Raw genomic sequence first — 20,813 nt, 5'->3', positions numbered from 1 at the left:
AATGCTCTCCATGTCTTTGGTGACATGCTACATCTCAAGCCACTGGCATGCCTTCTTCATAAATGTATCAATATATTGGGACTAGGATAGATCTTCAGAGATGTTGACACTCAGCTCTTCTCTGGCATCTGGAACCACTTCAGTCAGCCTGGGAATTGTACTCCCACAGTGCTAATTCAGCAACGGCTTCCAGGACTCATATCCAGCAACAGTGAAAGAACGACAATTCAATTTCCAAGTTAGAACAACGTTTGACTTGGGGGAGAGCAGGCAGGTGCTGATGTTTCCATGTGTGTACTTCCACTGTCCACTAAGCTGGTCAAGGTCATGGATTTGAGAGTTGTTGTTGAAGGTGATGGTGAGTTTCTGTAATGCATTTTGGTGACAGTCCATACTTCACCAATGGTGGGAGAGAATGTTGTAGGATGAATAGGTTTGAAACCAAACAGATTTCTTTGTCATGAGCGGTATTAAGTTTATTTAGAATTTTTAGATCTCCACTAACCCAAGCAAGATAATTTTTCATCGCATTCCTGACTTGTTCTTCATCCGCAGTGCGTGTCACGAGGCCAGATATCTGCCATTAAACACTCAGCTTCTGAGCTGCCTTTTTTGGGTGAGCCAGTGAAATCTGTAGTTAATGCTGATTCCCCCACCCCCACTATGTTGATGATGGGGAATAAGGCAATGGCAAAGCAGCTGAATGTCAGGGCTAGAATTGACTGGCTCATGTGGCTCAAATGATAGTCGCCACTTATCATCCCATGCCCAAGAACTGTCAAGGCCTACTGCATTTGTGCACGGAGTACTTCATTTCCTGAAGAACAGCTAATACAATGGAACATTGTACAATTCTGATGTGTTGACAGAGGGAAGGTCATCATTGAATACTGTACTGAATCATTAGCCTGGATTTGGTGCTCCACTTTCCATCATGATACTTGAACTTACAGTTCCGAGTCAGAAATAACAGTTTTAGCAACGAAGCTGCAGCTAAAGCTACAAATGCAGTCTTCGTACAATTTCATTTCTGCAATTCATGTTAAAGTCCTGGGTTAGATAACAACAGATACCTCTACTAGTGCAAGGCTGTGATTTCAGCATGATAAGTTTAAACAAGCAGTTTCCAATGTAAACGGAGACTTAAGAATTCATAATGAAAGAACAATATCACTTACTTAAATAATACCTTTCACATTCCAAATAACTTCACAGGAATTATGAATCGTATATTGACTGAGCTGCACTAGGTGCTTTCAAGCCAAATGTTAGAAGTTTGCTTAAAGTGATGGGTTTCAATGGGTGCCTTGACAAGAGGCTTAGGAATTAATTTTCAGAAAGTCTAACAAAGGTAATTTGGTTCTCTTGGGAATTGAGAGGAAGGTGGTTGAGATGCATTTCATATCAGGGTATGGACAGTGTGGACAGAGAGAAACTATAATCAGTGGCAGTGGGATCAAGAACAATGGGACAGAGAAATAAGATAATTAAATAACTAAAATTGACAAGCATTTTTTTGTTAATTTTCAGAACAGAACATTAGGATCTGGAAAGTATTGCCAAAGTGAGTAATGAAAGTAGATTTCCATCATAACATTTAAAGAGTACAAGATCAAGAAAAGTAAAATAGTTGCAGGCTGTGGGGAGAGAGCAGGGAAGTAAAACCATTTGGATTGTCCTTGGAAGAAGTTGGCATAGACTTAAAACCTATAGTTTTGTGAATCATGAAGCTTCGACACTTCGCAACGGTAAGTTTAGCAGTCGACAACTTAGCAACTGGATGCAGCAAAGACCAAGAAATGTAAGGTGATATACAATTGGGGAAAAAAGAACAAGAGTTTTAAAATAAAATCGATTAAAAAAAGAGCCAATACAAGTCTGCCAACGGAAGGTGTGCTGGATGACTGAGATATGGTGTGAGTTAAGAAATTGTTACAGAAAGCGTTACAGAGCCTCAAGTTTACAATGGTTAACACGTGTTGAAATAATTAAGTATCAAAGTATGCGACACACAAAATGCTGGTGGAACGCAGCAGGCCAGGCAGCATCCATAGGAAGCAGCACAATCGACGTTTCAGGCCAAGACCCTTCGTCAAAGTATGGGATAATGTTTTTCGCAATAGATGAGCGAGACAGGTGTGACTGAGGTACAAATTTGTGGTCTTTGAGATTGTTACCAGAGCTCATCACAGGCTAGCATAGAGGTTAAGGGAGGTGAAAATGAAGTAGATCTAAGTGTCAGTGTGTGGAAGAAAATCATTTTTAAAGACGCTGTTAACATTGGGCAACAAGCTGTTAAAACAAAAAGGCCAAGAGTAGGTTCTTAGATACCAGATAATACCCAATATAACTAAATGTTTTAGTTTGCCAAAGTATGATTATATTATGCTGTAACTTACCTGTACAGAGACAACGAAAGTTTTCGCAAGTCTTTGGACACACATCTGAGAACAATTCAAAGACAACTCTGCCCACTGTAAAGATAACATATGCATCAATTACAATTGAAGATCCTGTGTGAATTGTTACTTCAATGTCACACTGCATTCATCCAGTTACTACTTACGTAAAACTAAATCTAGGTACACACAAGTTATAAAGTGACAATTTTATTCGGGAAGAGCCTTGTATCAGAAGCAGAAAATCCACAATGGAACGGTAAAGGTTATTTGCAGTGAGAGTTAAAGCATATTATTGAGAATAAGAGTGGGAGGGTACTTCTACATGAGAATTTTACTATAGGTAACCCAAGAAGGTATGATACTGATATAAAGTACTCCTTTTCTGAGTGCCAACAACTGCTGTTCTGAGGGAAGTGCAAGTTGAGTACTCCCTGTCTAAAGCTAAAGAATTCCCAATTTATGGGAATTTTTTTTTTCCCTGGAGTCTCAAGGGGTACACCATAACTATCCTTGCACATTACAATTTCGAAATTTTTTAATGATCACATTCTAATAATTACACTCATTCTTTTAAAACACACAACCCAAACTTGCAACAAAGTTCCAACCTCACAGTGGATTCTAAACCACGTCAGTAAAATTCTTGTAATTGCAAATACAACATAAATTCAAAATGTTTAACCAAGATCCTAAATCAATTCAGTATATTTACTATCTTACTCATTCATCCAAGCAACATAATTGATGTAAACCTTTTCTCTTACCAAATAGATTATTGACAGTTATGTCAAAAAAACATCGAGGACGCTGTGTTTTCAGCCCCATGCTTTACACCAGCTGAAGCCACTGCAGAGAAACAGATGCCATCATTAAAATGTACGATACCGTGGATATCTTCACATTATAAACTTAACATTTGTTTTTGAACACTTCACCTTTTTTTAAATTTGACTACTGAAATTAAAGAAACATAAATAACTGATTGGACAGTAGTCACAAATGGCATCGGGGTATTATAGTTTTGTTACCAAAGGTTTATGAAACAATAACAAATCTATGTGTAATCAGAATTATTGAGAATTATTGAGAATTATTGAGTTAATAGTAACTCCAATACAAATTCTTGTGAGAAAGTAATGTCTTTGATATAAGTAGTATCAGTAAGAACACTGGCATTTCGTATCCTAATATTACTGGTAAATAATACTGAAAATCTAAGATCGGAACTACCATATTTCCCAAAGTATTAAGTAATTTGTTGCCGGGAGATTTTGTTTCAGATTTGGGACATCTACAGCTCTTAGCTTTTTAATTAATTTTGATATCATATTTTACATACCAGCAGAAATTATGAAGCAGTAATGAAAAAAGCTGAAAACTAAACTAGCTTTTAAAAGATTAGTTTGGGCAAGCATGTACAAAAGTCCAACCTGCTCAACGATTTAGCTAAGTATCGCACAGTATTTCTCAATGGAAATATATGACTATAAAAGTTTAAGAATAAATCAAAGAAACTCAAGAATATATAGAAATTAATTAGTTCTGTCTCATGCCCCCTTTAAAATATGTTCATAAATTATTCTAAGTGAACAGAAGCTGCCACATAGTAAGATATTACTCCTCTTATTTTTCCAGATAATTAAGCATTAAATGTTAGTTCAATTTTCTGTTAAATAACAGCTAAAATATTATTACAAAAAGCAACCATTGGTGAAAAAGACTTTTCACTGGACATCTGCCTCGTTAGCTATACCTAGACTGATAAAATTAAAAGCTCTGCTTTCACTAAGTATTTTTCCCATGAACTATAGTAGACTTAACCTAGTTTCAGGTGGGACTGAACATAACACTCGTTCCCATAACCTAGGAATAACTGGCAGCTTAACTTAAACAATGATGGTACTAAAGGAAAGCATCAATGCTCTGCACTTTAAAACATTATATCAGACCACATACAAAATTATGGTATTTCTCATTAATACTATCCATATTTTAAATTATGGTTGATAAACATGGGCTTATTTTGAAATTTATGGCAGCTAGAGTTTATGCTTTGTTTGCTATCAGCTCAATTACATATGAGCTGAAAATCTGGAATTAATTACCTAGATACTTAAATGAACAGAATAAAATTTGTAATTGCATTAAAATGCTAAGTTTACAAAACTTATTTAAATATGAAGTGAACTGTACATAACTACATCACATGAGTATTATATTTTTGTTCAAACGGAAGCAATATGAAGAGAAAGGGCAAGACAGGATTTGCCTGGTCATCATCCGCTGACAGGAATACTTGTGTTGGTTAGAAAATAAGCAATGTGCAGGAGGTGAACAGAATATTTTCCATTTCCCTTCTGCAAAATACTATGCTCTCCAAATAACATCTGTCGGGGGAGGGGAGGAATCGTCAATATTTTGGGTTGAAACCCTGCATCAGGATGAAGTGGAGAGGGGAAAATCTTCAGTATAAAGAGGAAAATGGGGGTGTGAGACAGAGGCATAATGTGATTGATGAACTTAAGGGGATAGAGGGTGTTGAAGATTGAGCCATATGAGGGCTGGGGTTGGGGAGAGATGGAGATGGAAGATATGATGGTTGGAGAGGGAAAAAGAAAGGAGGAAGATGGATAGAACCAGAAAGTGAAGAGGTTCCAACCAAAGCACTATTTGACTATCCACAGATACTGCCTGGCCTACGGATGTTGTCAAACAGAAATTGCTGAATTGTTTTAGATTGGGTTTATCTGTACTGAGTAGGTTTAGAAAGTAAAGCTTACATATTCTTCTTGCATGTATATATTTAACATTCACCTACATTGAGCACCCATTGTGTTAACTAATATTTCCAATATTTTGCTTTTATTTCAGAATATCAAGTTTTCTTATGAACTATTAAATGCAGCTAAACTTGATGTTACACACAACTAGGATGCTGTCCAAGCTGCATGCCATCTTGGACAATGTCTCCCATCCACTACATAATGTACTGGTTGGGCATAGGAGTACATTCAGCCAGAGACTCATTCCACCGAGATGCAACACTGAGTGTCATAGGAAGTCATTCCTGCCTGTGGCTATCAAACTTTACAACTCCTCCCTTGGAGGGTCAGACACCCTGAGCCAATAGGCTGATCCTGGACTTATTTCCATCTGGCATAATTTACATATTACTATTTACGGTTTTATATTGCTATATTTATACTCTATTCTTGGTTGGTGCAACTGAAACGAAACTCAATTTCCTTCGGAATCAATAAATTATGTCTGTCTGTCTAGAAAGCAACTCATCTGAATTCCACACCCCTCATTTTCATGTACAATTCTTAATTTTGATTAAAGTAACCTTCATGTACAGCAAAACCGACTTCTGCGAAAAATCAATTTTCGTAAAGGACTGCTGAGATTTATTCCACGTGCAGAGGGAAATGATGAGACTGAGGAGTTAGAAGATGGACAACAAAGCCTGAAGCAAGATTTCCAAGGTCATCAAGAGAATCATCCACAGGTTTCTTGAATAAAATATTTATTCCTTATTGCAGCAAAACTGGGGAAAAAGTGTATATGAATTTTTAAATGCCTCACAAAATATTTGAAAGATTTACTTCTGAATTTCAGGTGCTGGCATAAATAAAGTTCCCAACTCATGAAGAATGTTAATGGATACATGAGGTAGCAGAGGAAATTTTTTAGCTTGGATCACAAACTGGCTGTTAAATAGAAAACAAAGAATTGCAGTAAATGGGTTCTTTTTCAAGCTGGAGGGCTGTAACTGGTGAAGAGCCTCTGGATTGTCAACTCAGTTATCAGGAGTGAAGAAAATACAAGGCGTTGGTTGAGATGAAGCCACTTGATTCTGCAAGGGAATATAGAGATATTCAGTGATTGGGTGAAAAGGTGGCAAATGGAGTTTAATATGGGGAAACTTGAGGTCAGGCACTTCAATAAGGAATGAGAGACAGGTATTACCTAAATGGAGAGAGACTACCGAAAAAAAAGAGCTCAGAGGAAACACCAGAGATTCTGCAGATGCTGGAAATCCAGAGTAACATATACAAAATGCTGGAGGAACACAGCAGGTCAAGCAACATCTGCAGAGAGGAATAAACAGTCTACGTTTCAAGCCGAGAGCCTTCACAAGGACTGGAAAGGAAGGGGGAAGAAGCCAGAATAAGATGAGGGGATGGGAAGGAGTGCAAGCCAGATGATAGGTGAAGCCAGGTTGGCGGAGGAGGGCTGATGAAGTAAGAAGCTGATAGGCAAAAAAGGTAAAGGGCTGAAGGAGGAATCTGACGCAGAGAAGAGTGAACCATGGAAGAAAGGGAAGGAGAAGCACCACTGGGAGGTGATAAGTGTGAGGAGTAGAGGTAAGAGGGAAGCCAAAGTGGAGAATGGAAGAAGGGGTAAGAGGTAAGAGAAATTTATGTTCATATCATCAGATGGAATATGAGGTATTGTTCCTCCAACCTGAGAATGGCCTCATCACGGCAACAGAGGAGGCCATGGACTGATGTGTCAGAATGGGAATTGGAATTAAAATTTTTGGCCACTAGTAAATCCTGCTTACTGTAGATGGAGTGCAGCTGCTTGACAAAGCAATTCCCTAATTTATGCCAGGTCCTGAATTTTGTAGAGGAGTTTGAATCAGGAGCACCAGATACAGTAGACAAAAAAATGGATTTGCAGGTGAAGTGTTGCCTCACCTGGAAGGACTGTTTGGGGCCCTGAATGGAGGTGAGGGAGGAGGTGTAGGGGCAGGTGTAGCACTTCTTCTGCTTGCAGGGTTAAGTGCCAGGAGAAAACTACTGGGGAGGGATGAATGGACAAGGCCATCACGGAGAGAGTGAACCCTGCGGAAAATAGAGAGTGGTGTGGGGCAGGTAAGGAAAGATGTCAGGATCTCGCTGAAGATGGTGCAGAATGACATGCTGATGGGGCAGTAGTTAAGGGCAAGAGGAACGCTATCCCTACTAAGGTGGCAGGAAGAAGGGGTGAGGGCAGAAATCCGGGAAATGGAGGAAATGTGGTTGAGGGCAACAAAGTTTTCCTTCCTCCACCGTTGATGCAGGAGGAGGAGGACATCAATGATGTTCTGGAAAGGAAAGCATCATCCTGGGAAGAGAAGCAGAGCAAATGGAGGAACAAAGAAAAGGAAATGGCATTTTTTACAACTGACAAGAGTGGGAAGAACTATAGTCAAGATAGCAGTGAGGTTGGGTCCGTTCAGAGCGATCTACATGTTCTAGTGCATGAATCGCAAAAAGTTAGCAGGCAGGTCAATTAAGCAACTAAAGAGACAAACAGTATGTTGTCTTTTACAGGCAGTCCCCAGGTTATGAACGTCCAACTTACGGACGACCCGTACTTACGAACAGACTGCCATAAAGCCTATCATATTAAAAATTTGAGTTAAATACAATGGTTTGTAATAAGAAATGCACGCACTACTTCGTGATGCTCATGAAAACATTGCGCGGCTTCAGCGGTTCATCAGCTCGAGGAAGGAGAACGCCATCCATCATTTTAAGTCGTATCACATTGCTGTTAACATTGTGTTGAGTGTGTAATTTTGTATTTGGCTTAAATTTTTCTCTTATTTACCCTTGTAACCGTGCCTCCAAAGCGTAAATCCGATGCAAGTGCTGGTGATGCATCAAAGAAAAGGAAAACAATCACGATTGAAAATAAAGTGGAAATAATAAAGCGACTGGAAAGAGGTGAAACGCCATCAGTCACCGGAAAAGCGTTAGGCTACAGTCAGTCAACGATTGGAACAATTTTAAAGGACAAAGTGATGATAGCATTTGAGGAAGAAGACTGGGACCTAAAAACTCCAGAACCGAAAAAGCTTTTGACGAAAGAGTTAGCTGAAGACTTTTGTCTCATTGAAGCAGGGATGGCAAAGTTAGAGGAAGAAGATCCTAATACAGAGAGGTTCACCTAAGTTTACCGTACAGTTACTGACGGCCTCAGCTGCTACAAGGCCACTTATGACGAGAAAAAGAAAGGCTCTGCATGGGAAGGTAAAATATATACTATATACTAAGACAAACATTTGACTAACTGACGCTAAAAAAGAACCGTATGTACCTGTTCCGACTTACCTACAAATTCAACTTAAAGTCAGACTTAGGAATGGATCTCGTTCGTAACCCGAGGACTGCCTGTATTACAAAGCAGTTGGTATTTAAGAATTGCTAAGTTATGATAAGAGTTCGGAATCAGAATCAGGTTTATTTTATCACCAGCATGTGCTGTGAAATTTGTTAACTTAGCAGCAGCAGTTCAATGCAATACATAACCTAGCAGAGAGAGAAAAAAAATAAAAATAATAATAAAAAAACAAGTAAATCTATTACATTTATTGAATAGATTAAAAAAAGAGCAAAAACAGAAATACTGTATATTTAAAAAAAAAAATGAGGTAGTGTCCAAAGATTCAATATCCATTTAGGAATTGGATGGCAGAGGGGAAGAAGCTGTTCCTGAATCGCTGAGTGTGTGCCTTCAGGCTTCTGTACCTCCTACCTGATGGTAACAGTGAGAAAAGGGCATGCCCTGGGTGCTGAAGGTCCTTAATAATGACTGTTGCCTTTCTGAGACACCACTCTCTAAGGATGTCCCGGGTACTTTGTAGGCTAGTACCCAAGATGAAGCTGACTAGATTTACAAACTTCTGCAGCTTTTTTCAGTCCTGTGCAGTAGCCCCTCCATACCAGACAGTGATGCAGCCTGTCAGAATGCTCTCCACAGTACAAATATAGAAGAGTTTGAGTGTATTTATTGACATGCCAAATCACTTCAAACTCCTAATGAAGTATAGCCGCTGTCTTGCCTTCTTTATAACTACATCGATATGTTGGGACCAGGTTAGATCCTCAGAGATCTTGACACCCAGGAACTTGAAGCTGCTCATTCCTCCGCTTCTGATCCCTCTATGAGGATTGATATGTCTTACCCTTCCTGAAGTCCACAATCAGCTCTTTCGTCTTACTGACGTTGAGTGCCAGGTTGTTGCTGTGGCACCACTCCACTAGTTGGCATATCTCACTCCTGTACACTCCTTCGACACCACCTGAGATTCTACCAACAATGGTTGTATCGTCAGCAAATTTATAGATGGTATTTGAGCTATGCCTAGCCACACAGTCATGGGTATAGAGAATGTAGAGCAGTGGGCTAAGCACACACCCCTGAGGTACGCCAGTATTAATTGTCAGTGAGGAGGAGATGTTATCACCAATCCGCACAGATTGTGGTCTTCCGGTTAGGAAGTCGAGGATCCAATTGCAGAGGGAGGTACAGAGGCCCAGGTTCTACAACTTCTCAATCAGGATTGTGAGAATGATGGTATTAAATCCGTGTGGAGAGCCACTGAGATTGCGTCTGCCGTTGACCTATTGTGGCGATAGGCAAATTGCAATGGGTCTGGGTCCTTGTTGAGGCAGGAGTTCAGTCTAGTCATGGCCAACCTCTCAAAGCATTTCATCACTGTCGGTGTGAGTGCTACTGGGCAATAGTCATTAAGTCAGCCCACATTATTCTTCTAGTTGTACTTTATCTTCTTAAGACCATATCCAGAATACTGTGCACTAATTTCAGGGATCAGAGGGGTGTCCAAATCAAGATAGATTAGACAGATAAGGAGGAGTTACTTTATTCAAACATACAAGATCTTAAGAGAGCTTAACAGGTAAATGCTGAGATGTTTTCATGAGTGGGGGAAGTAACAGACAATTGGATACACATACAAAATGAGGAACTAAGCCATTTAAAATTTACGTATCTGTACATTCCTTCTGTCAGAGAGCAAGGCTAGCTCGCTCATGCACCCCTCTCACCAGGTTCTTATACAAACTTGGCTCGTGAGCTAACTCTGCTAACAGCCACGTGAATCAGCAATGAGAAGGCCACCTTTCATAAGCAATATACGTATAGGGTCGGTACGATTTGGGTACAACCAAACAGTAAAATTGGGATGTTCCAGGGAGGAACACCGACTGTAGTGACTGCTGTGTAAATACTGGCCCATGCAAAGTTATCAATCACCAGAAAAATAACAGATTGTACACCAACATAAAATTACAAAGGAAACATATTTACCAATATTTCAACTTTAACAAACAGCTAACAGAGAAAGAAAAGAAAAATAAAATTATGGAAGCATAAATTGGGAACAGATGTTCTCAGGGAAATGTACGGAAGAAATGTGGCAAATGTTCAGGGGATATTTGCGTGGAGACAGAAACATAGAAAACTTACAGCACAATACAGGCCCTTCAGCCCACAAAACTGTGCCGAACATGCCCTTATCTTAGAAATTACCTAGGATTACCCACAGCCCATTCCACGCACTCTGCGTAAAAAACTTACCCCTGAGAAGGCCTCGACAGACAGGATTCAGGAAAACACCAAGGCATTCTACAAGTATGTAAAGAGCAAGAGTATGAGAGTATAGGACCAATCAAGTGTGACAGTGGAAAAGTGTGTATAGAACTGGAGGAGATAGCAGAGGTACTTAATGAATACTTTGTTCCAGTATTCACTACAGAAAAGGATCTTGATGATTGTAGGGAGGACTTACAGCGGACTGAAAAGCTGAAGCACGTAGCTATCAAGAAAGAGGATGTGCTGGAACTTTTGGAAAGCATCAAGTTAGATAAGTCACCAGGACTGGATGAGATGTACCCCAGGCTACTGTGGGAGGCGAGGGAAGAGATTGCTGAGCCTCTGGTGATGATCTTTGATGAGGTTCCGAAGGATTGGAGAGTTGTGGACATTGTTCCCTTATTCAGGAAGGGGAGCAGAGATAGCCCAGGAAATTATAGACCTGTGAATCTTACTTCAGTGGTTGGTAAGTTGATAGAGAAGATCCTGAGAGGCAGGATTTATGAACAGTTGGAGAGGTATAATACGATTAGGAATAGTCAGCATGGCTTTGTCAAAGGCAGGTCGTTCTAATGAGCCCGATTGAATTTTTTGAGGATCTGACTAAACACATTGATGAAGGCAGAGAAGTTCATGTAGTGTATATGGATTTCAGCAAGGCATTTGACAAGGTACCCCATGCAAGGCTTATTGAGAAAGTAAGGAGGCATGGGACCCAAGAGGACATTGTTTTGTGATCCAGAACTGGATTGCCCACAGAAGGCAAAGAGTGATTGTAGATGGGTCATATTCTGCATGGAGGTCAATGACCAGTGGTGTGCCTCAGGGATCTGTTCTGGGACCCCTTCTCTTCTTGATTTTTATAAATGACCTGGATGAGGAAGTGGAGGGATGGGTTAGTAAATTTGCTGATGACACAGAGGTTGGGGGTGTTGTGGATAGTGTGGAGGGCTGTCAGAGGTTACAGTGGGACACTGATAGGATGCAAAACTGGGCTGAGAAGTGGCAGATGGAGTTCAACCCAGGTAAGTGTGAGGTGGTTCATTTTGGTAGGTCAAATATGATGACAGAATATAGTATTTATAGTAAGACTCTTGGCAGTGTGGAGGATCAGAGGGATCTTGGGGTCTGAATCCATAGAATACTCAAAGCTGCTGTGCAGGTTGACTCTGTGGTTAAGAAGGCATACGGTGCATTGGTCTTCATCAATCATGGGATTGAGTTTAGGAGCCGAGAGGTAATGTTGCAGCTGTATAGGACCCTGGTCAGACCCCACTTGGAGTACTGTGCTCATTTCTGGTCGCCTCACTACAGGAAGGAAGTGAAAAGCATAGAAAGGGTGCAGAGGAGATTTACAAGGATGTTGCCTGGATTGGGGAGCATACCTTATGAGAATAGATTGAGTGAACTTGGTCTTTTCTCCTTGGGGTGACGGAGGATGAGAGATGACCTAATAGAGGTGTATAAGATGATGAGAGGCATTGATCTTGTAGGTAGTCAGAGGCCTTTTTCCAGGGCTGAAATGGCTAGCATGAGACAGCACAGTTTTAAGGTGCTTGGAGGTAGGTATAGGGGAGACGTAAGGAGTAAGATAGTGGTGAGTGCGCGGAATGGGCTGCCGGCAACAGTGGTGGAGGCAGATATGATAGGGTCTTTTAAGAGACTCCTGGACAGGTATATGGAGCTCAGAAAAATAGAGGGCTATGGGCAATCCTAGGTAATTTCTCAGGTAAGGACATGTTCGACACAGCTTTGTGGGCTGAAGGGCCTGTATTGTGCTGTAGGTTTTCTATGTTTCTAAAAGGGCCCATTACAATTAAACCAGTCCAATGTGCACATTTCTGGAGTAGGTATGAGTATTGCTTTACTCACACCCTGAACTCACATTTTGTGTCAGACACCTGCGACGCCCTTAAAGACCATCTTGAACAAACTGGCTAACTCAGGAGTATTGACCATTCCTAGTTGGAATCATTCACCCGCACAAAGCACTTGTTACAACACGGTCTCTCTCTTGAGTAGCATTCTGCAGCATTTCCCGTGTCCTGCTCTGCACTTCCCACCCAAAAGACCCCCAAACAGACCACGGCCCTTCAGAAATCTGATTCTGTCCAGCTCTCTCAAATCTTTCATCACATCCCACCGGGCAGAAAATTACAACACATACCAAGCCAATCCCGATTGGCTGACACAACATTCCTAAGTTGGACAACATGGTTCCTTATCTTTAGCCGAAGCCAAAACACTCTTACTAACATGACACACTGCTTTTGTAGAAAACTGCTAAAATAAAAAATACCTCACAACACAGCAGTAGAAAACTTAATCAGGGCATTAGCTATTATCACATTACATGGCAGTGAGGTCACGTGTCTGATTTCTACTCCTAGTTTTTTGTGTTCTTAACATATTTTAGATATTCAACTTAGTTTTGTCTATTCAAATAAAATCAGTTCCTTGACAAATACTTCAGAATATCTTACGGATTTCACCTTAGAAATTTTCTAAGGGTGCAAAAAAATGGCATGTTATAGGAGCACCACCAACCAAAAAAAAATTTGGTTTTAATACCCAAAAAGATATATTAAGGAAAATATTCAAAGGATGGGCCAAAATGTTACCTACGAGGAAAGATCTTAAAAACGAAGGATAGTAAAAAATGTAGAGGAGTCTTGGGGAAGAATCTAGGGTCTTGTCACTGAAAATGCACTTCAGGATCAAATGAAACATGACAGTTATGAACAATCTGCTTAGCTTAGACAAACTGGCAAGGAGAATGATAGTTCTGGTACCAAGCGAATAAAGATTGTGATGGGAACTGAAGGCAATGGCTTTGATTTTTATAATGTTTTAATTGGCGAATTACAGACAAACTACCTCACTTTCAGATACAATGGAACATTGATGGTGAATATAACTGGGTGTTATCAACATACAATTATTTCTACACTTGCAATGTATCTATTAAATTGCAATGCATCACATCAACTGAATTAATGATTACTTAATAAAAGTACTTGAATAGTTAAAACATACAAAAAACAATGAACCACAAAAGATTACAAATTACATTTTTTACAGTTGTGCCTTAAACACTGTGATAGAGACAGATGTTGCCTACCAAGACCAATGAAACCACAAGTCCCAAGGCAATCAGAACTAGTCATGATAAAAAATGTGTAAGTTTCCGCCTCCTGTGAGATGTGCCAGCCACTTGTCCTGTAATTCATTGATCTCTCAACATTCAAACAAACTAATTTAACCACTGCAAACCTTCAGGCTCTCACCTTAGTTGTCTCCATTTAGCTGAAATAATTAGTCCTTGAAAACTATTTTAATGATATTGATCAGAACCCCTCAGGATCATTTCACCATGTGAGAAAAGCAAAGTGGTGCATATTCTAACCTTTTTTTGTATATCTGGGAATTTAAGGGATAATGGATAGACCCAAAAAAAGGGGGTCAAGCTACATAAGTCACGGACTTTCAAAAGCAGATTTGGCTCAAGCTATCTTTTAATCACCTCCTTCGCCACTTTCTTTCTCCTGAACTAAGTTCTAACAAAGACCTTGTACAATCAAAATGGTACACTTTGTCCTGCGAATACAACTTAGAACACTATTTCTTTATAGGTTAACAGTACTGGTTATGAACATTCAGAAAGTGTTGGACTATTTTTCTTTCCATCATGAGCTTAGCTTCTGGTCTTTGTTAAGTACATAGTACTGTGCAAAAGTCTAAGGTATCCTGATTAATATATATGCGCCTCAGACTTTGCACAGTACTATAATTTTATGTGTTGCACTATGCTGCAAAAAAAACAAATTTCATGACATATGTCAGTGATGATAAACCTGATTTTGATTTTGATTCTACTGTGAACTGGGCGTGGGAAGGGGGCAGGGGGAGGGGAATCATGGTTGGGAAGAGGGAAGGGAAAGGGGAGGAGAGTGAGAAGCACCAGAGAGACATTCTGTAATGATCAATAAACCAATTACTTGGACCTTGCCATGTTTCTCAGCGCTGGGAGTGTCTGCACCCACACCACCCCTGCCCCAGTCGCTCCTTCTCTGCCACCTGCCCTACACCCTTCATGTGGTGCTCCACCCTCATGACTCTCAACATCCTATGCTCACACTAGATTTACGAACTCTCTCACCACTCCATGTTGACAAATTCAGTACTGTGCAGAAGTCTTAGGCACCCTAGCTATGTACATGTGCATAAGACTTTGCATAGTAATGTAGAACACCCACTGTCAATACCCAGCTTTACCAAATTATCACCTCTTTGATGTCCATTGATAGATCATTGCTGTACTCATGAAGTTATGCTGAAGTATGTAATTAAAGGAGGTGACAATCTCCAACAACAGTCAAGAAAGAACCCATCTTGGATATTGTGAGTCACATAGTATTTGGTCAAGAGCATTTCTTTTTCGTAAAATTCCATTAGAAAGGATAGAACTTTCAAACAGCAGATTCTGGAATGTGCATGTCAGTCCTGCTGATTATCATTCAGTAAAATTCTAGACATAATGGTCTAGAGATCCAATTCCCACCAGAGGAAATCAGTACTTTGAAAGGTAACATCTAAGAACCAGCATGAACTTTCAGTCCCAACTCATTGTAGATGTATTGTTAAATAATTTTCCAACAGAAATTGCTAATATTCGGGACGTATCATTTTCACGTGTTAATTACTCTTATCACTGAGCATTTTAATCAAGCAGGGATTACTGTTGGTGGGGAATCCATGATGATCAGAAGCATCAACAAGAATTTGAATCAATGACAGATTTCTTTTAAAAACACCCAATGTCTAACTGCCCTCCCCCAAGTGTCATGAATTTCTACTTATAGCTTACACCTGTTACTTTGCGATTTACTATTTTATGAACGTTAAAAAATTTGAGTCATAGGCAAATATAGCAAACATTCCATTCAAAAGATAAAGTATACACGTATACATATAGGCAATGATTTCCAACATGCTGTTCAATATTTTGAAATTAACAAGTTACAAAATGTAATAAGATATTAGACAATTAAAGGCACAAAGAGAAAGCCACTTTATATCACTACAGTGTCTATCCATTATCAGCAAATTATACCTGAAGCTTTGAAGTCATGCGAGCACAAATTATGTTAGATAATCATGATGTACCAAAAATGCCACCTTAAAAGATAAAATTTAGAAAATTATAGGCTGGCATTCAGTGTTTTGGTAAACTACTGGAAAGCATAAATGAAATGTCCAAACATCTGGAATAATGTAAAGAATCTAAGCCAAGGCAGGGTGAACTAACCTCACATTATTTGAAGAAATAACTGATATAGCAAAAATACTATACTAATAACCAAAAGGCTCTTAAAATTGTATCACACAATAGATTCAAGGCAAAGTTAATGAATGCTGGAATTAGGATAATTTGGGATAGACCGTTGCGGTGGGAAGGCACAAAACTAATGGTCAAAATAAGCTTATTGCAAATTTATGTGAGTAGTGTGCCAAAGATCACTGAAAATCAAAATGAAACATCAGATCCTGCAAATGAGGAATATTACATAGGGAAAACACCGGAAAAACTCAACAGTTCCGATAGCACAGAAACAATAAAGAATCCCAGATCTGAAATGCTAATAGTTTCTCTTCACTCTGACCTGCTGAGTTTTTCCAGCGCCTTCTGTTTTTATTCCAAAGATCTCTACTGAGCCAGTCCTTAATACTTAGTGTTTACATAATGTTACTTCCATTACCAAATGTAAACAATTTTTTTATATACATTAGTTCACTCTCTCCCAGTATTTGGCAAATTATAACAAGGACTGGGGAAAAAATGCAAGAGGTCATTGAAAAGGTCAGAAGGATAGTCTTTTGCTAAAACATTTTGATTTTAAGAATCCAATAGCTAAATTTTAAATTACTTGTGAGATTGTAGGGAAATTATTAATCAGGGTAGAAAATCATCTGAAAAATGCAAGGGAAAAAAAGAGACAGGAAATTGTAGAATGATTGAGTAACTGACCATCAAGCACCCAATAACACTAAACGTACTCTAATCTCGTTTACTCTCCCCATTTTCCCATCAATTTCCCTCCAACTTCCCACATTCTACCATTTTCCATACATCTGAAGTGCCAATTAACCTACCAACTTGTATATCTTTGTGATGCAGATGTGCAGCAAAAATCTTTGTTGTGTATTCCAACATTCCCTATTTATTAACCACCCTATTTATTTTGATGTGATAGAAAGCCATATATCCAGGTTTTCCGAGGACAAAGATTGTAAACATTGTAGATGGAAACAAAACTTTAAACATGCAGTACTCCATTACTAGATCAGCATGGTAATGTAGTGGTCTGCACAATACCTTACAGTATAGGTGACGCCAGTTCAATTCTTGCACTACCTGTAAGGAGTTTGTACGTTTTCCTTGTGAACGTGTGGGTTTCCTCCAGGTGCTCTGGTTCCCTCCCACACTCCAAAAGACATACCAGTTGGTAGGTTAATTGGTCATTGTAAACTATTCTGTGATTAGGCTAGGATTACATTGGGGATTGCTAGCGGCATGGCTCAAAGGGCCAGAAGGGGCTATTCCATACAGTATCTCAATAAATAAGTAAATAAATGAAAATATAAAAGATAAATGGATTTCAAAATAGCCAATTACAAAGTAAACTATTGTGACACAAAAAAATTTTTTAAAAATGCCAAAAAGCTGTAACAGTGGACATTTAATAAGGACCTAATGATTTATATACACAGATCATTGGCAGGTTGAGGGAAAAAAATCAAAATGGTGGATGTAATTCTGGGCCAAATATACAGAAATCAAGGGTAAAAGTTATGATACAACTATCTTGTCCTATGTTAGGCCATTCCTGGAGAACTGTAAACAGATTGGATACTGAGCTTAAAACAGATACACTGCCCTCAGAGGGTGAGCACAGTGGATACCTCAGCCCTCACAAAGAGAGTACACATTGTGATGTGTTCCTCACTATTTAAAGAGATGACTTGACCAATAATTTGAAGATAAATGTGGAGAGCTGAGAGCATGGAGAGAGATTATTTTGACAACTTGTAGTGTTAAGGATGAGGCACAATCTAAAATTTAAAAAACGTTCCTGAGAAATGAAGATGGCATCACTTTCACATAAAGGAAACACAAGAAAGTGCAGATGCTGGAAACTGGAACCAAAAAAATCTGCTGGAGGAACTCATGTTGAGTCACATCTGTTACATTTCATGTCAACCCCAAATGCATCTTGACTTGAAACATCATCAATTCTTAAATGCCTCCCACCCCTTGAGCTTTTTCAGCAGTTTACTTTTGTACTTGTATATTCAGTGTGGTGTAAGAGAACTCCTCTTTCCTGGCAAACAGCAGAGACTAAACCAGATACTTCAACATCATAACATTATATAATATTTGTAGAAGTGAGCTTCCAACTGAACTATCAGCATCTCCTAATCCTACCATCTTCATTGCCCCTTCCAAAGCCTACCTCAGCTTTTATCCATGACCTACATCAGCTTCCAGCTCACTGTAGTAGATTTATCTTTAAAAGCAAAAATCATTGTTTACAAATAGTTTCAATTTATAGCCATCTTTTATTCCAGCGCGAAGACTCACGATGCTCTTCCAATTCTGGTCTTATGCACATCCCTGAATTGCTCCATCACTCGTATCTATGCCTTCAGTTGCTAAGTGTGGCTAAATACAGCTCCAATGCCATACCTCAGTTTGCTGATGACACTACTGTTCACCGAATCAGGGGTGGTGACCAAACAGCATATAGGCTGGAGATTGAAAATCTGGTTGAGTAGAGCCACAACTTCCTCTCTTTCAATGTCAGCAAAACCAAAGAGCTCATCATCAATTACAGGCAGAAGAAGCCATGAGCTCGTCCTAATTATGGGAGTGGAGGAGGACAGGGTCTGTAGCTTTAAATTTCTTGTGTTAGCATCTCATAAGACCTATTCTGGGACCAGCACACCAGTATAATCACAAAGACACAACAGCACCTCTACTTTCTTAGGAGTTTGCATAGAATCAGTACTTCACCGAAACTTAGACAAACTTCTATTGATGCACAGTGGACAGTATCCTTACTGGTTGTATCATGGCCTGGTATGGAGACACCAATGCCCAGGAATGGAAAAGGCCACAGAAAGTGGTGGATACAACCCAGTCCATCGCAGGCAAAGCCCTGCTGACCAGGGTACATTTACATGGACAGCTGCCACAAGAAAGCAGCATCTATCATAAAACACCTCCACCATCCAGGCAACACTATCTTCTCTCTACTACCATCGGGTAGAAGATACAGAAGCCTTGGGTACACAACAACAGGTTCAGAAACAATTATTACCTTACAAGCATCAGGCTCCTAAACCAACAAGAATAACTTCACTCACTTCAACTCTGAACCCTACAGCCTATGGATTCACTTTCAAACACTTACAACTCGTGTTCTCGTATTTATTTGCAGTTTGTCTTCTTTTGCACATTAGTATATGTCAATCTCTGTGTATGTATAGTTTTTCATAAATTCTACTGAATTTCTTTACTCCTGTAAATGTCTGCAAGAAAATGAATCTCAAGGAAATACAGAGCATCATATATGTACTTTGATAATAAATTGACTTTGAACCTTGAACTTTTAAATTCTGAATTCAGGAATTCTCTTCAAATTCTGTGTTGTCACCCTCATTGCTTTGAATTCTCTAACCATTTCTTCAGTTGATGTCTTAATATCACCCTTTGTAGCTTGCATTAAAACGTAAGTGTTTGTTGTTGAAATGCTTGAGGATCCCTCACAATTTTAGATCTTCCAAAAGTAAAACTCTCATACAGAACTTCCTGGGGCGGGGGGGGGGGGGGGAACATCGTTTAATTCTAAGGACTTGAAATGAAACTCAGCCTTTATACTTATAGATGGAACATTTCAATCTTCAAGATCAAGCCTAAATTTGAGCAACTTTCTTATTTGAATATCAAATGTAACAACAAAAGGAAGTGTCATGTATTTAACGTATGCGATCTGATCTGGATGGATATCACCAATGATGGTAGCAATGTTTACTACCCCAACAACACCGATTTTTAAAAAAATGCCAACAACGTTGACTATACTGCAATCAACTGGCCGGCATTATCTTTTGAGCCAGTATGCATCCAAGCTGAAGTCCGAGTTGTATGGGACTGAAATATCTTGGAGAGACTGTAGATCAGTTCCAGCCGTTCATCACTCGAAGTTTGAAAATGAAACGAAATTAAACATGCTCATGGGCCAAGCCATTTAGAATCTCTAAATTGTTTGTTCCCCCTCCACCCCATAAATAATAGATATTTCCCCTTGAATTGTGAAAGATTTTAAGCAAATGCAGACAGCAAGAAAACACCAGTCAAGATCCGACATCTCAGGTGTCTTGAAAGAAGCAAAACACTCACATTTCGCCCAATTAGCGTCCACCCAACGTCTCGGTAAACCAGAGAACGCTACAAGGGACCCTCTGGGCCACAATTCTAAACTCCAATTCGGTTCTTTCACCTGTTTGGGTCTCGCTTCGGCCTCGATTTGTATCAACGTTGTCCTCATTCAGCAAAATCCGACTGCTACAACCACACCTGATTCATTCAGTCCCGCGCCTGCAGCTCTGATTCGCACAAGCAGATTACCCCGCCCCTTCACACACTCAAGCTGCACTACAATTGGTCATTCTTGACGTCTATCAATCTGCATCTCTGCCTCATTGATATCATGTTCGGTTGCGCGGAAGCGGCGTGTTGTTGGATCTTGCCTGATGCGCAAGCGTCGTACGGGGTTATGGTTACTACTCGAGACCCCGGATTGTGGCCTAACTAATTATCTCTGCAACTTTCAGGTGAATGATGCGCAGCTTGCTTTTAATGTAACGGGAAGTGGAGGAGATTGTGCGAGGTGTAATGGTTGAATATTTAGAGTTAGAATCAGGGCGTGCAAGGGGAAGGTGGGGTGGAAGCTCGAACGA

At 39.7% G+C, this 20,813-nt stretch overlaps 2 protein-coding genes across 4 annotated transcripts in view; one reads left to right on the top strand and one right to left on the bottom strand.

Annotated features, from left to right (window-relative positions):
* Positions 1-20,451, bottom strand: part of ppig (peptidylprolyl isomerase G (cyclophilin G)) — a 55,039-nt gene extending 34,588 nt beyond the window's left edge. The window contains exons 1-3 of one of the 2 annotated variants that reach the window (XM_072261887.1): positions 20,354-20,451; positions 3,167-3,248; positions 2,400-2,474 (exon numbers count right to left, since the gene is read on the bottom strand). In XM_072261887.1, coding sequence (XP_072117988.1) covers positions 2,400-2,474; positions 3,167-3,227 — 136 coding nt within the window. In that variant the 5' untranslated portion in view covers positions 3,228-3,248; positions 20,354-20,451. Of the gene's footprint in view, positions 1-2,399; positions 2,475-3,166; positions 3,249-20,253 lie in introns of both variants that reach the window. The other variant, XM_072261888.1, reaches the window with a different exon arrangement.
* A 120-nt stretch (positions 20,452-20,571) lies between these two features.
* Positions 20,572-20,813, top strand: part of fastkd1 (FAST kinase domains 1) — a 67,682-nt gene continuing 67,440 nt past the window's right edge. For both annotated transcript variants that reach the window (XM_072261883.1, XM_072261884.1), the window contains exon 1: positions 20,572-20,687. The gene's annotated coding sequence lies outside the window, so the exon portion shown is untranslated. The remainder of the gene's footprint in view (positions 20,688-20,813) is intronic.

The sequence above is a fragment of the Mobula birostris genome, chromosome 6 (genome assembly GCF_030028105.1).
Source record: "Mobula birostris isolate sMobBir1 chromosome 6, sMobBir1.hap1, whole genome shotgun sequence".
NCBI lineage: Eukaryota > Metazoa > Chordata > Chondrichthyes > Myliobatiformes > Myliobatidae > Mobula > Mobula birostris.
The sequence above is the reverse complement of the archived record's forward strand: the minus strand, read 5'-3'. Positions and strand labels throughout refer to the sequence as shown.